This window comes from Colossoma macropomum, unplaced genomic scaffold (genome assembly GCF_904425465.1).
Source record: "Colossoma macropomum unplaced genomic scaffold, Colossoma_macropomum, whole genome shotgun sequence".
Lineage (NCBI taxonomy): Eukaryota > Metazoa > Chordata > Actinopteri > Characiformes > Serrasalmidae > Colossoma > Colossoma macropomum.
The window spans coordinates 35,712,170-35,727,176 of record NW_023494788.1 but is presented as its reverse complement, the minus strand read 5'-3'; the positions used below and the strand labels follow the sequence as shown (position 1 = coordinate 35,727,176).

The 15,007-nt window shown below is 38.6% G+C and overlaps 1 protein-coding gene across 2 annotated transcripts in view; it reads left to right on the top strand.

Moving 5' to 3' along the window:
• pdgfc (platelet derived growth factor c) overlaps positions 1-13,248 on the top strand; it is a 109,874-nt gene extending 96,626 nt beyond the window's left edge. For both annotated transcript variants that reach the window (XM_036569254.1, XM_036569255.1), the window contains exons 4-6: positions 7,485-7,689; positions 9,036-9,256; positions 10,776-13,248. In XM_036569254.1, the coding sequence (XP_036425147.1) occupies positions 7,485-7,689; positions 9,036-9,256; positions 10,776-10,889 (540 nt within the window). In that variant the 3' untranslated portion in view covers positions 10,890-13,248. The remainder of the gene's footprint in view (positions 1-7,484; positions 7,690-9,035; positions 9,257-10,775) is intronic.
• The last annotated feature ends 1,759 nt before the right edge of the window (positions 13,249-15,007 follow it).

The window sequence follows — 15,007 nt, the reverse complement described above, 5'->3', positions numbered from 1 at the left end:
AATGCAAGTGTAAATGCAATCAAGATGCATTTAAAACAGATAAAAATCTGATCACACAAAACCACTTCAGGCGATGTTCCACCCCACAGAGCAATCGGTTTCAGTCCAATAAACCAGAGACGCGTTTGATTATGTTTAAATAAGTGTAAATGCATGTGGCTAAAATCTTATCAGGAGACAATCCAGATACTACACATATGAAGTGACCAGGTTTAAATGGGGTCTAAGTTTCTCTATGACAGACCTAGTTAGGCAGACATTTTGAAACATTTGACATCTATTACAATGATGGGTGTTATTTTTAGTATATTACACACATACAGAAAACCATCTGCAATGTGTTCTTTATCTTGCATTTGTATATTTTTTATAATTTTTACATGAAGAGATACAGTGGTGCTTGGAAGTTTGTGAACTCTTTAGAATTTTTTACATTTCTGCATAAATTTGACCTAAAACTTCATCAGATTTTCCTAATAGTAGATAAACAGAGGCAAATTAAACAAATGAGACAAAAATATTGGACTTGGTCATTTATTTATTGAGGAAAATGATCCAATATTACATAACTGTGAGTGGCAAAAGGATGTGAACCTTTGCTTTCAGTATCTGGTTTGACCCTCTTGTGCAGCAATAACTGAAACTCAGTATTTCTGGTAACTGTTGATTAGTCCTGCACATCAGCCTGGTGGAATATTAGTCCATTCCACCATACAAAACAGCTTCAACTCTGTTGTGTTGGTGGGTTTCCTCCCATAAACTGCTCGCTTCAGGCTCTTCCACAACATTTCTATAGGATTAAGGTCAGGACTTCCTTTTTTCCTCCATTTGTACACAATCTGTCTGACTGTGTTTGGTGGAGTCCTAACAATTAAGAGATGGTTTTGTAACCTTTTCCAGCCTGATGAGCATCAACAGCTCTTCTGCTGGGGTCCTCTGAAATCTTTGTTCGTGCCATGATACACTTACACAAACATGTGTTGTGAAGATCAGACAGTGATAGATCCCTGTTCTTTAAACAAAACAGGGTGGTCACTCACATCTGATTAAAAACACCAGACTCTAATTTCACCTTCAAAATTATCTGCTAATCCTAAAGGTTCACACACGTTTTTCACTCACAGATCTGTAATATTGGATCATTTTCCTCAATTAATAAATAAAAATAAAAAAATAAAAATAAATGAACAAGTCTAATATGTTTGTCTCATTTGTTAAATCTGGGTCTCTTTATTTACTATTAGGACTTGTGTGACAATGTGATGAGTTTTACGTCAAATTTATGCAGAAGTGTAGAAAATGCTAAAGGGTTCACAAACTTTCAAGCACGACTCTAGCTATATAAACAAAGAAAACAGGCTAACAATGCAGAACAAGTGCTAGTACAAACAGATCTGTTATGTTACTGTTATGTTAATCTTGTCTGGCCAGTTAGTTAAGCTAACTGGTTACTAGCAATTTAGCAACTGATTGAAATTGATTGCAGTGATACTAATTGACATCACTTGATACATTATTTGCATTTTTAATGTGGGTGTTTCCTGAAGTTGAGATGATTGCAACAGAGAATCAAAGTTTCAAATGCAGGAGGCTTGACAGTGTGCGATGTAGTTGAATTTTGGGTTCATGTGGGTTTCAAGCCACTAAAGTTGTGTGAAACTTTTCACCGTGCAGAAGCAGCTGAACACATGCAGCTCTGAGGCAGCCGTGCAGATGGGTTATGTCAGAGATTCCCTCAGAAATCCCTGTAATCTGGCGACCGCAGCGGCACGCGTGGAGCTCCATTCACCTCAGCATGAGCGCTTGGCTGAGGCTTCACACGCTGGTTAATTGACAGAATGGGAGAGCGCCTCGCATTCACTAGCTGTTAATGGTTTCCATTCCACACGGCTGACAACTGCCAGGGCTGAGAGAGAGAGAGAGAGAGAGAGAGAGAGAGAGAGAAAAGAGAGAGAGAGAGAGAGAGAGAGAGAGAGAGAGAGAGAGAGAGAGAGAGAGAGAGAAAAGAGAGAGAGAGAGAGAGAGAGAGAGAGAGAGAAAAGAGAGAGAGAGAGAGAGAGAGAGAGAGAGAGAGAGAGAGAGAGAGAAAAGAGAGAGAGAGAGAGAGAGAGAGAGAGAGAGAGAGAGAGAAAAGAGAGAGAGAGAGAGAGAGAGAGAGAGAGAGAGCAGGGCATTGATGGATATCTAAAAGAACAGGCAGTGCTGAGTGTAAACGCTACTGTAACTAATCCGTCTGGCTCAGAACTAAAGCAAACGAATAAAAGAGATGGAGGAAAGCTGGGCGATACGGCCAAAATGTGTCATGACATTATCGTTACATGAGGCATTTTCACTGTACACAATATATATGATCAAAGATAAACTACTTAAGAAAGAACATCAGGAAAAAAAATCTAACAGTTGTTCAAAATATTTAATAAAATAATCCACTGACATAAGTTCATCTACTTACTATGCAGTTGCTGTACACTTTTTTGTTGTTGCAGTTCTTGTTTACAGGTTGTCTACATCCTCTATGCTTTTTGTTGTTTGCAGACAATCTATTAGCTTTAAACTGGTTGTTGTTGTTGTTGTTGTTTACAGGTGGTCCATATGTTGTATACTAATTTTTGTTGTTGCAGGCTGTCTATATGTTACATAATGGTTGTATGCAGGTGGTCCACATGTTGTATAACAGTTTTTGGTGTTTACAGGCTGTCTATATGCTATAGGCTTTTTGTTGTTGTTGACAGACGGTCTATATGTTGTATGTTGGCTGTTGTTTACAGGCTATCTATATGCTATACAGTGGCTGTTGTGGTTTATAGGCAAACTATATGCTATAAATTGGTTATTGTTATTTACAAGTTGTATGTTTCCTGTACGCTGTATGTTTTTTGTTGCTTATAGTGAGCTATTTGCTATACATTGGCTAAAATTTACAGGCTGTCTATAAACTAGATGTTGTTGTTGTTTACAGGCTGTCTGTATGCTCTAAACTGGTTGTTGTTTACAGGCTGCCTGTATTTTATAAACTAGTTGTTGTTGTTGTTGTTGTTGTTGTTTACAGGCTGTCTATATTCTCTAAACTGGCTGTTGTTTACAAGCTGTCTGTATTCTATAAACTAGTTGTTGTTGTTTACAGGCTGTCTATATTCTCTAAACTGGCTGTTGTTTACAAGCTGTCTGTATTCTATAAACTAGTTGTTGTTGTTTACAGGCTGTCTATATTCTCTAAACTGGCTGTTGTTTACAGGCGGTTTGTATTCTATAAACTAGTTGTTGTTGTTGTTGTATACAGGCTGTCTGTATTCTATAAATTCTTGTTTACATGCTCTCTATGAGCTCTAAACTGGTTGTTCTTTACTTGCTGTCTGTATTCTATAAACTAGTAGTTGTTGTTGTTTACATGCTGTCTATATGCTATAAACTGTTTGTTTACATGCTGTCTATATGCTATGAACTTGCTGTTGTTTACAGACGGTACTGTATTTTATAAACTAGTTGTTGTTATTGTTGCTTATAGGCTGTCTATATATTATACACTAGTTGTTGTTTACAGACTCTATATGCTATAAACAGCTTGTTATCATTGTTTACAGTATCTATATGCTATAAACAGTATATATAAACAGCATATATAAACAACCAATTGTTGCTTACAGGCTGACTATATCCTATATGCTGTTTATTGTTTATAGACTGTCTATATGCAGTTGTCCAGTGTTCTAGAATTACTGACCATACCATCTTATACTCAGAAAAGCATATTTTGGGCTAATTTATCATGATAGTGTTAACACATTGTCATACTGCCTATCCCTTAGATGAAGTAGTCTTTGGGCGTGGTTGTTTCTTACACATGGTGTGCAATATGAGAACTTGGTTTGGGTTGCAAAATGTCCCAAAAGAATAAGATCAGAGTCAGTATTTTTGGACTACTTCATCATGTGTCACCACACCCTCCTGAAATATTCACTTTTTTCTGCTGCATAAGACATTACAGACATTACAGTAGAAATACACAGTCTCTTAGCAGCACGCTTTCATTTAATCATCTTACAATGGTGCAATGATGTAAAAACAAATGGTTAATTTGGTTCCTAAATAATGAATGTAATTATGTTATTACGCTGTTGTGGTAGCTCCATCAGCAGTGTTGTTATTTTCTACTCAACCTTCCTCGTCTTCCAAATAACATCCTCGCTGACCCATCTTAAGTCCTCTGACTCTGCCCTCATTTAGTCACACTGACCCCATTCACTGCTCCCATCCAAACATGCTTTATCATCATCGGAGTCGCTGCCAGGCCGTCCTTTACACGGCGCTAACCAGGCCAGCTCACCCTTCACAGCCTACCTGCCTTCAGAGCAGCACACAGGAGCTGTCAGTCAGGGAGCTTATTAAGGCCGCATCACACTGGACACATCAGGTGGACGACCCACAGCATCTAAAACCATTGTTATACTGAAGGTGCACACACTGTTCAATGTCAACAACACACTTCTAGCATTATTCAATGTCTCTAAATGCCTCTTAGCTCCACTCATCATGCTATTATCATGACATTTGAGCCATAAACATCACAACATGGTAAAAGATCTGAATTAAAATATGCATCTCTACAGTAATACTAATTTCTGCTAAAGGCCTAATGGGATTTCTAATAGTATGTTAGTGCTAAGCTAACACACATATTTTGGCCATTCTAGATAAAAAATTTAAAGCCATTAACATATATTTGAGCTTGTATATACCAGTTTCACGGTGACTCTTTCAGTAAAGATAGGGCTGCTGCTGCTGTTTTCCATTCCTAACAACTAATTGGAATCTGATTAGACTATGACTCATATTCAAGGTAAGTGATGTATCTAGAATTTCCCAAAGACTTAGAGTGATGTTGTTTCTTTGGTCCCATCTATTGTAAATCAAAGACTGATTGGTTGTTTGTTCCGTCACTTTCAAATTATGTTGGTAGTTAATCTAATGTGTAAGGCCTTCGGTCCAGCTCCTGAAGTCCTAAATAATGGAAAGCTTGTTTGGCTCTATCAATCTAGATACCACAGAGAAAGTAAATCTGATTGGATCATTTTCTATTGGGTGTGTTAGAAATTTAACCCTTTCATTTCCAACCAAAATTTAAGAATAAAATAAGGGTGTTACTACAGTAACTGCACAGTTTAATGATTCTTTTTTTGTATTATCTTTCACATACAGACAAAATAAATATCATTTGAAATGAATAAATCGCACGAAATGGTGGTATTTTGATATAAACAGCCTGTCCTACAGTTTCTCATTAGGTTGAATGAATAACTGACTCTAAATGTAGGTATTGTGATATGAACTGAGTCTGTTTTACAGTTTCCCCTTACGTTGAATGAATAACTGACTCTAAAAGTAGGTATTGTGACTGAACAGCAGCTAAAAATGCATTTGTGGGTGGAGCATGTACAGGTCAGTTGGCTCTGCTTCTTGATTAAGAAGCACACAGCTGTATCCCCTCTACAACTGTGGTTTAGCGTGATGTTAGCCAAAAGTGGACATCTCTTAGTTCATGTAATGTAGTTATTGCTCTCCTCAAAGTGTGTTTAGCTGTCCAGGAACATTGCATGAATACAATGAGGAAAAACAAAGAAAGGCTTGATAATTAGCTAATGATAATTAGCCAGTGAATTTGGGAAGAGTGCAGGGGGAGCTGGCAGACACTGATTTAGTGTTCAGACTGTTTGGATTTGAGCTGCTCTAATGGACTGAGTTAATTAGGGAAATGTCAAGTGGGATCGTCATGCCCCTTTTGATGGAGCATGTCCATCATTAGACAATATTAAAGCACTCTATGCTGTGCACTTCTAGATGGCTGTCATCTCTGGAGAGCTTATTTTACATTATCTGCGTTACTATAAAGCTTTTCAGTTTGGTATTAGTTCTGTAAGTCTCTGTGGGAAAATCTTACGAGGATGGTTAGAGTGTATTTAAGACAAGCTGGGGTTGTAATGTTTGGGATACTCAGAAGTTTTATGATGGTCCTCTTTGGTAGAAAATAAAATGGTGGATGGGTGAAAACCAAGGCAGCCCAAGGAAAAAATGCTTTATTTATTGCATAGCCCACATACTACTAATACACATCCAGGCTACAGAGTAACATCACTGTCAAGCAAAAATTCTCGAAAAAAAAAACCCACTTTGTCATTTCTTACATCATTTAAATTAATTTTTGCATCATATTTTTGCATTGTAATAAAATTTCATTATGAATGAGGAACAGAATTGGTCCAAAATTACTTAGAAAAACATCATGTTTGGTTGACTTCCATTACAAGTTAAGAATATTTTTGCTTATTCTGTAACAATGCCATTTTGTACTGACTGCAACAATAAGTGATATCTTTTATCACAGCTGTACAGTAGATATAAACAGCTGGCTATCCAGCCGTTTAAGGTAACTTTAGACAGAGCTCAGTCTAGGCATTACAGTTATGTTTAGCAATGAACAGAAACTGCCCTGTGATAAAACACATACACAGTAATTGACCACATTAGTCCCAGATTGCTTCTTTCGGTTTTTCATTAAACTATGAGATCCTTATAAACTGCATATAATCATTTGTGTGATCATTTGTCATAATAATCACGGTGACACTTTATTTTGAGTGGTCCTTTTTAGATCAAACAAACACTCAACACAACAAACTCTCAGTATCATGTCAAAAACATATGAGGGTTAGGATTAGGTTTTGGGTTGAAGTTAAGGTTAAGATTAGGATTAGGGCCAGGGTTAGGGGTAGGTTTTGGGTAAGGTTAGGTTTTGCGTAATGGAAGTAACATATTAACAATACATCTACTTAATGTAAGTAAGATATCAACAGTACATCTACAAGATACTTCAATGTATTCAGATGCTTCACTACTGCTACTTCACTGATATGTTGATGTTATTGATAATCTGTTAAGAGTTCACTAATTATCTACAAAGGACCACTCAAATAAAGTGTTACCGTAATCTTTACTTTATATACAATAACAACTTCCATTATGTAAAATAATATAGATGTAATGCTATAAACTAGACAGCAAGATGTATTTTTAGAATTAATATTTTAGAAATATGAATTAATAATATACTGTAATTACCTATTTACAACCATTTTTGGCCAAGTTATCTTCTTTGCGATTTGATCACCACTTTTGAAATACAAAGCATTCTCGATATGAATTTTATTAGAATTATTTATTTATATCATTTATATCATTATTTATGGAATCATCTACAACTCAGTTCATCATTCTGGATACAGCTAACATTTCATTATCAGCTTCCTGCTAATTATTTAATTCCTTAGTCTTAAGTTGCTTAGTCTTGTAATCACATTAGAATCATTTGTACACATGTACCTGCAACCAAGCAAGGTTTATATTACTGAAAACACGGAATCCGATTTTTTAAACTGTGGTTTATTTACTCTTTTTTTTGGATAACTTTGCATGAATTTGTGTGTCCGCAGAAGCCGGACACTCCTGCTGTAATGCCGATGCCACCAGCACTGCAGAGTGTGGAGGCTCTGGGGGAAACTGTGGCCGGCTTTGGCACTGTGGAGGAGCTGCTGAAGTACCTGGAGCCGGACCGCTGGCAGCTGGACCTGGAAGAGCTTTATAAGCCCACCTGGCAGGTGCTGGGAAAGTCCTTCTTCCACCAGAAGAAAGCCAGAGGTACTGATCCACACCTTCACTTGCAATGAGAAAAAATACCTGCACAATGTCCACCCGCCCCCCGTGCTCCTGTTCCTCTATACACCTGTGGTAATGGTGTTGGCAATAAATTTATTGGAAGGTTAGATAAGTCACACATTTCCAAACTAATAAACAATATTTCTTCCATGGTCTTTTTCCTCGTCTTAAATATGTATCGTTTTACAAACTCATTAAAAGTCACATACTAGACATTCTGTACCAAACCAATCATAATTCACTCTCCAACTTGTTTTTATCCCTTACCAATAAACATGCTGTTTTTATTACCAGTAAGACTGATGTTTGTCACCGACCTCTGTTCTGATTGGCTGGTTTGTATTGTGCTTTGTTAACAAAGGCAGTGCGGGCAGAACAAAGGGTCCGGACTGAAATCCTCGGGGAAGCTGGACAAATAAACTACAGCCACTCCTTTCCAATATGTGGATTCTTTGCAGAACATTGCAGTGATGCATAACAGCACAATGTTTAACTGTTTTCCCACATGTTCCTCTCTAAAGATACTCTGCTCATACACCTGCATCACCTCAGCGTGAATGAGCGGGGCTAAACTGACACAGGCTGAATGAGCAGAGATAAACTGCTATAGGCTAAATGGGTGGGGCTAAACTGCTTTTGTCTGAATGGGTGGAGCTGAACCGCTTTAGTCTGAATGGTTGAAGCTAAACTGCTTTAGTCTGAATGGCTGAAGCTAAACTGCTTTAGTCTAAATGGGTGAAGCTAAACTGCTTTAGGCTGAATGGGTGGAGCTAAACTGCTTTAGTCTGAATGGGTGGGGCTAAACTGCTGTAGGCTAAATTGGAGGGGCTAAACTGCTTTAGTCTGAATGGGTGGAGCTAAACTGCTTTAGGCTGAATGGTTGGAGCTAAACTGCTTTAGTCTGAATGGGTGGGGCTAAACTGCTGTGGGCTAAGTGGGAGGGGCTAAAATGCTGTAATCTAAAAAGATGGGCCAAACTGCTTTAGGCTAAATGGGCGTGGCTAAACTGCTGTAATCTTAATGGGGAGCCAAACAGCTTTAGGCTGAAAGGGGGGAGCCAAACTGCTTTAGACAGAAGAGGTGGGGCTAAACTGCTGCAATCTGAATGGGGGTTAAAGTGGCGCAGGCAGAATGGTTTGGCCAAATTGCCGCAGACTGAATGTGCGGGGCTAAACTGCTGTTATCTAAATGGGCTGTCAAATGTAAATGTGCTCATGGTTGTGCCATCACAACCAAACAGGCTATTTTTGCAGCCTAGTTTCCTTATGTAGACTGAATTGACTGGGAGTAAAAATCTTCTTTTTATAAGTGCATGTTTGTGTGTGAAGGTGTGGTGGATTTGAACCTGCTGCGTGAGGATGTTCGGCTGTACAGCTGCACGCCGCGAAACGTGTCTGTGTCGTTACGTGAGGAGTTGAAGCGGACAGACGCCATCTACTGGCCCAGCTGCCTCTTGGTGAAGCGCTGCGGGGGAAACTGCACCTGCTGCTCACACCGCTGCTACGACTGCCACTGCACCCCCACCAGAGTGGCCAAGAAATACCACGAGGTACGAACCCTCCAGACCTGCGCTCAGTCTGTGGAGAAAGCTCTGAGCCCACGATCTAAAAGCCCTGACGAGTTAAAGTGATCTAATTTACTGTTTTTCTACCTTATCCTAAAATGTAGTCAGTTGTCCAAGACATGTTTGGTTTCTGAAGTTCTTCTCTGAAGTTGCTTCTATGAGGCGAACGTAACTAACAGGTAATAGAAGTTTTTATCCCACCAGTTAGCATTTCTTTTCATAGCAGGGTTTCTCCATTACCTTATCTATGTTCGTATAAAACAGCGTCTCTTACAGTGTCAGAAACCACATAATCACATCTATTAGAGATACTGAACAACTCCACATTATATAACACAGTTTCCATTACAGTTACATAAAATGAGTTAGTTTGAGGCAAGTTAGTGTTGAGTTAGACATGCAATTAGCACTGTTTGCAAGTTTGGACCACACCTTCAACACATGTTTGTACACTCCTGGGCAAAAAAATGGGTCAGGCCCAAACTATAATGGTTGTCACTGATTGTTCTGGCCGGTCAGAGTCCAGGTTTAAACCCTACAGAGAATATTTGGTCTCACATTAAACACAAACTAGCTCAGCAGTGTTTTTCAGCTGTTTGAAACCATCGATGCTGAGTGGATCAATACTGACTCTTCTTTCTGTCAAAGATTGTCTGCAAATTTACACACAAACTTCAACATTTAATGAAATCAAAGGAAAAACTCTCCCATATTAAGTTACTTTGTCTATTTGTTTAATGATTTGGTGTTATGACCATTAAAAACTTGTTTTGCCGTTTTGGGCTTGACCCAATTTTTTTGCCCAGGAGTGTAGTACAAGAAGAGATTATACATCTAGGAGTGGAGAGAATTCTAAGAACTAGGGCTTAGTTATTGATGACTTCTGCGTTAAAAAGGAATTTAACAATTAAAAACAAATCTGCATAGTTAAATGGTTGAGATATAAATAAAATAGTTCAAAGTGGTTTGGTGTGAAATACTCTGTTCTAAAGAAACTTATCGAGTTGGAATTGTTCACAGTGGTGGTGATAGGAACCAGATAGCCAACTCAAAAACTTCCCTCACAGAAAACTCTTTCAGGAAATAGACTGCCTGATGCCTGAGACACTGATAGTTTTGCACTAGGATGTAGGCTTGAAATTTCTTGCCCAAATAAGATAATGGTGGAGAGGTTCATGTTGGGTGTTCCAGTGCAAAATAGTCCCCAAAGAAAACGAATTTTTTTTTTACCATCATCAACATTCCATATAAAAACTTGGACATGTGTAGGTTTACTGGTACTCCTGGAGATGGGGAGGTGGGGGGGTGCCAAAACTTTGTCACAGAAAATGGAAGGTAGAGAAGGATATTTACAGGAAGTAAAATAGGAAGGAGGAGTTTCAGGCATGTTTCATAATAGTTTCATAACACAGTGGTTTACATAAAGTATCCAGAGATAAAGCTAGAAAAAAAGATTACAGTGTCCAGAATTGAGTTACAGTGGTTCATGTTTGTGTGTGCGTAGGTACTGATGCTGAAAATCAGACCGGGTGGCCGAGGGCCGCAGAAGTCCTTGACGGACGTCCCATTGGAACACCATGAGGAGTGTAGCTGCGTGTGCAAGAATGACTCAGACTGAACTTGACCCGGAGAAGGAGCTTTATTGGCCCCCGTGCGGACTGAGCTTCACCTGGGGAAATATTTATTCGTGGCTTACTGACAGAGCCATTTTTCTACCACCGTCTTCAAACTAATGAAACCTAGAGATAGACATCTTCTTATCTTGACTTTTCTAAGCCTTTCAGAGGGCACCAGTACTCCTGCTCTCATGGATCTGTGTGTAACTCATAAAGACATTTCCATCAGTCCCATTTTAATATTGAACATTCAGAGGGAAAATCCTATGCAACTAGGTAGTATGTTTACGTGCGTTTGTGTACATACGTTAGTGTTTTTCAGTGCACGGTGCTGTGAGAGGGTTGAGGAAGATGAAGGGGAATCCACCAGCTATACGTAAGCTCAAACATAGGCTAGTTAATGTAATGCTTACTTAGTTAAACTTTACATAAGATCAAAAGTAGTTGCAGCATACATCTGCTGAAAGGCCCAGTCTAGCGCAATCACATTTATATCAATGGAATTCGCCACAACGAGCGAGTCTGTGTTCCAGACTTCCGGAATGAATCAATTTCATGTGCAAATTCACGTCTTCGACCTTTAGCTTTGGCTAAACACATGTAAGGAAGACGGATATGCAGTCATTTCAGAGACTGTATTATCTTTACATTTGTGGTTTCACTATTTGTTTTTAGGCAAGTTAGCCAGCTTGGCTGACATAACTGCTATGTTAGCTCCTTGGCTAATTGCAGCTGCACACAAGTCTCGCTCATTCATATAAGTCATTACCACCAACCATGCAGATATCTGCACTTTTTTTCTCCACATCTGTGTCCACCACTGTGCTGTGGCGAGTATATAATTATCTGACATATTTTCATATTTGTGTATTTTTACGATAGGCAAGTTGGCCAGCTAGCTAACTGCTATGTTAGCTCTCTGGCTAACTGCAGCTGCACATAAGTCACCCCACTGCTGTCTACCATGCCAGATAGACTTATGGTTTCAGTGTGCTGCAATGTGGAAGTGCTGGCTGGCTATCTGATGGTTGTAAAAGCCATTTAATAGCTGTATTTGAGCGAGAGGGCTACAATCATGGATTTGTACCAACATACAGTGCACTTCAGCTGGGCTTTAGCCTGCACTACTACGAATGATTAGAAGGGCCAAAATGCATTAATACAATTAAAAAATTAGTGGCATTAATAATTTATTACTATTGTAATGCATAATTGACAGCCCTAGCAATTGCATAATTACCAGAGTGATTATGTAGTTACGTAATTATTACATTCATGTTCAATTTACATTCTGTATTGAAAAAAACAGACAAAAATATAAGGAATATTTTTTTCTTTATGCAAAAACAGACTGTCAGCAAAATTTTCAGCAAATTCAAATCATAATAAAATATCTCCTCTTACACTTACATACACAAATGTGGCATGGATTGAAAGTTTAGAATCTGCACTTTCCACACAGTTGTTTCAGTGAACTACGAGTCAGAAATCATTCACAAAAACTTGCAACATGCTTCTACAACTAGCCTACGGTTGTCCCAAGTAGAGCTGGTCAAGCTGTATTCTGGATTCTGTCATGTGCTCGGTGTGGACAGAAAGAGAAAGAGGATGAAAGAGAGAGGAAAGTGAATGAAGAGGGAGGGAATGAAACAGTGAAAGACTGAGATTGACATGTCTTCATAAAAGAAAGGAACTGATCTTTGCTTCTCATTGCTCTCCTTATTAAGAGTGTCATCCACCAGCAGGTGTTGTCTGTTCTTTGAGGTTCTTTTTTCCAGCTCCAAACATCGCAGAGGCTTTTAAGGAGTCTATGGGACGATGCCTTTGATATCATGAATCTGTTCGTTGAAGATCCCTGTGGACCAGAGGTGGACCTTCTATCCTTTACATAACCATCCCACAGAGGATCTATCGCTTTAATTTCTACAAAAAGACGATTTGATCTGAGAGAAAGGAGGGACAGATAGCTCTCGGACTGCTTCACGTCATCTCTGTGTTGTGTTTGACCTTAATAAACATCATGTAAAAGGAGCACATACGAAAGATGAAAGCACCCTCTTGCATTTTGTTGCTGTTTTAGGAAAAACTTTAAAAGAATTACAAATTTGAATACTAAAGTTAATATCTGTCTGCCTTACAGTCAGAGCACCCTTCATTTACTCAATTTCCAGTTGAACCTGCTACTTAGTAAAAGTTATTCATCTTTCTGAGCAGATTTGCTATAAGATAATCCGCTTGCACAAGTAAGCGACAAACAAAAACTTCCAAAACTGAAGTTCAAAACTGATTAAAAGCTACAGAGAAAATGGGACTCCTAACAACCACCTGGAAGACCTGGTAGACACCAAAACTGCCCCATCAGATAAATAGCACTTAAAGCTTTCATCTTTGAGAGAGAGGAGAAAATCAAGCTGCTTCAGATCTGAAAACATCCACAGGTGTTTCTTTCCATCCTTCCACTGTGAGAAGACAACTCAGCGCTATGGGTCTGAAAGGATGTGTAGCTGTCAAGAAGCCTCACTGAGAAAAGGAGACAGACACATCAAACAAAGAATAATGCTGAACAATGGACTGACCACCCCAGAGTCCAGACCTCAACATCACTGAATGTGTTTGGATTACTTTAGAAAATGATCAACCAGCTTCAAAGACTGAACTTTGGAGGTGTGTCTGCAGATTTCTTTGAGAAACTGAAAAGAGTGGAAGCTGTAATAAAGGTAAAGTGTGCCACACTGAATACTGAAAATATTGATGTAATATTTAGTTGTCGAGGCTTTGTCTGTTTTATGTTTTCTTATTTTTTCAAAAAAAAATCCGGAAAAATTCATAACCTGTCCTTGATGGCCATTTTGACTGGAAATTAAGTAAATGAAAGGTGGCTCTGATTTTTGTACAGTACTGTATGATAGGAGCCGGTGGGCATTGCAAAGCATGTTGGAACAAAACCTCAAATATGGTAACTTTACAGGAGAGGGAAAAACATACTTTAGTTTATAAAAAACATACTATAGTTATAATGCAAGTCAATGAAACCAGGTTTTTTTCTTGAATTTTGGTCCATTCATCATGAAATTTCCACACAATCTAAAAGGTAACAGTGATTTTCAAATTCTGTCAAAAACTGAAAAATAGAGATACAAGGTTTTATTCCGACAACAGCGGCTTATAGTTGTAGAACACTCCTGAATTCTTTAGTGCTGTTTGCTCTGCATCTGTGTAATGCATTGTTTCTGAGACGATATCAGTTTTCCAGAGGGAGAAATTTGCGATCATTCGTTACCACTGTAATGTGGGCCAAGATTTCAGAAAACCTGAGGGAACGTGGGGGTCACTGCTTTTGTGGCTGAACTTTATATAAAGGCAGCTGCTGTTTTCAAATTGTTTTGTAGAAAAATAAAAAATATGGCGTTGTGAGGTTTTCTTACGACAGTAACAATTTGTTCAAAATAAGAGCCAGGAGAAATATTTTGGGGAAAAAAGGGTCCCGTACACGCTCATCTGTCAAATCTTCCAAAGTGCAGTTTGAGACGATCCAGGCCCCAATGGAATTAGTTCCTTTTTGTAGATAGCATTTTAATCTTGTTGTAAATACATTCTGTTCCGCTTTTTGCAGTTTTATCTCTATGTCATGCAATTATTCTTATCAAAATTGTGCTTTTTTGTAAGCTGAAATGAACCTTCACACTGTTTTATGACTGTTTGTTCCTTTTGTTACAGTATTCATCAGCTTTGGGTAGATTTTAAAGTACAGATTTATAGGACTATGCCTTTGTATCAGTTTCAGTAGGTCAAAAGATAATGACATTAATTGAAATTGGAATTTGGGAGCCTAAATAAAATGTTCATACATGTACACTCACCATCCACTTTATTACTACCTTCTCCTTCCAATCATTGGCCACTTTATTAGAAACACTTACAGTATAGGTGCACTTTGTAGGTGTATAGTTTCACACTGTAGCCCATCTGTTTCTGCACAATTGATCAGCCCCCTCTACCCCATTCAAAAATGGAAAGGGATGACCATAGGACCACCAATGACCAGATATTATTTGGTGGTGGTCCATCCTCAGCACAGCAGTGAATGCTGACGTGATAGTGTACATGGTGCTAAAAACAG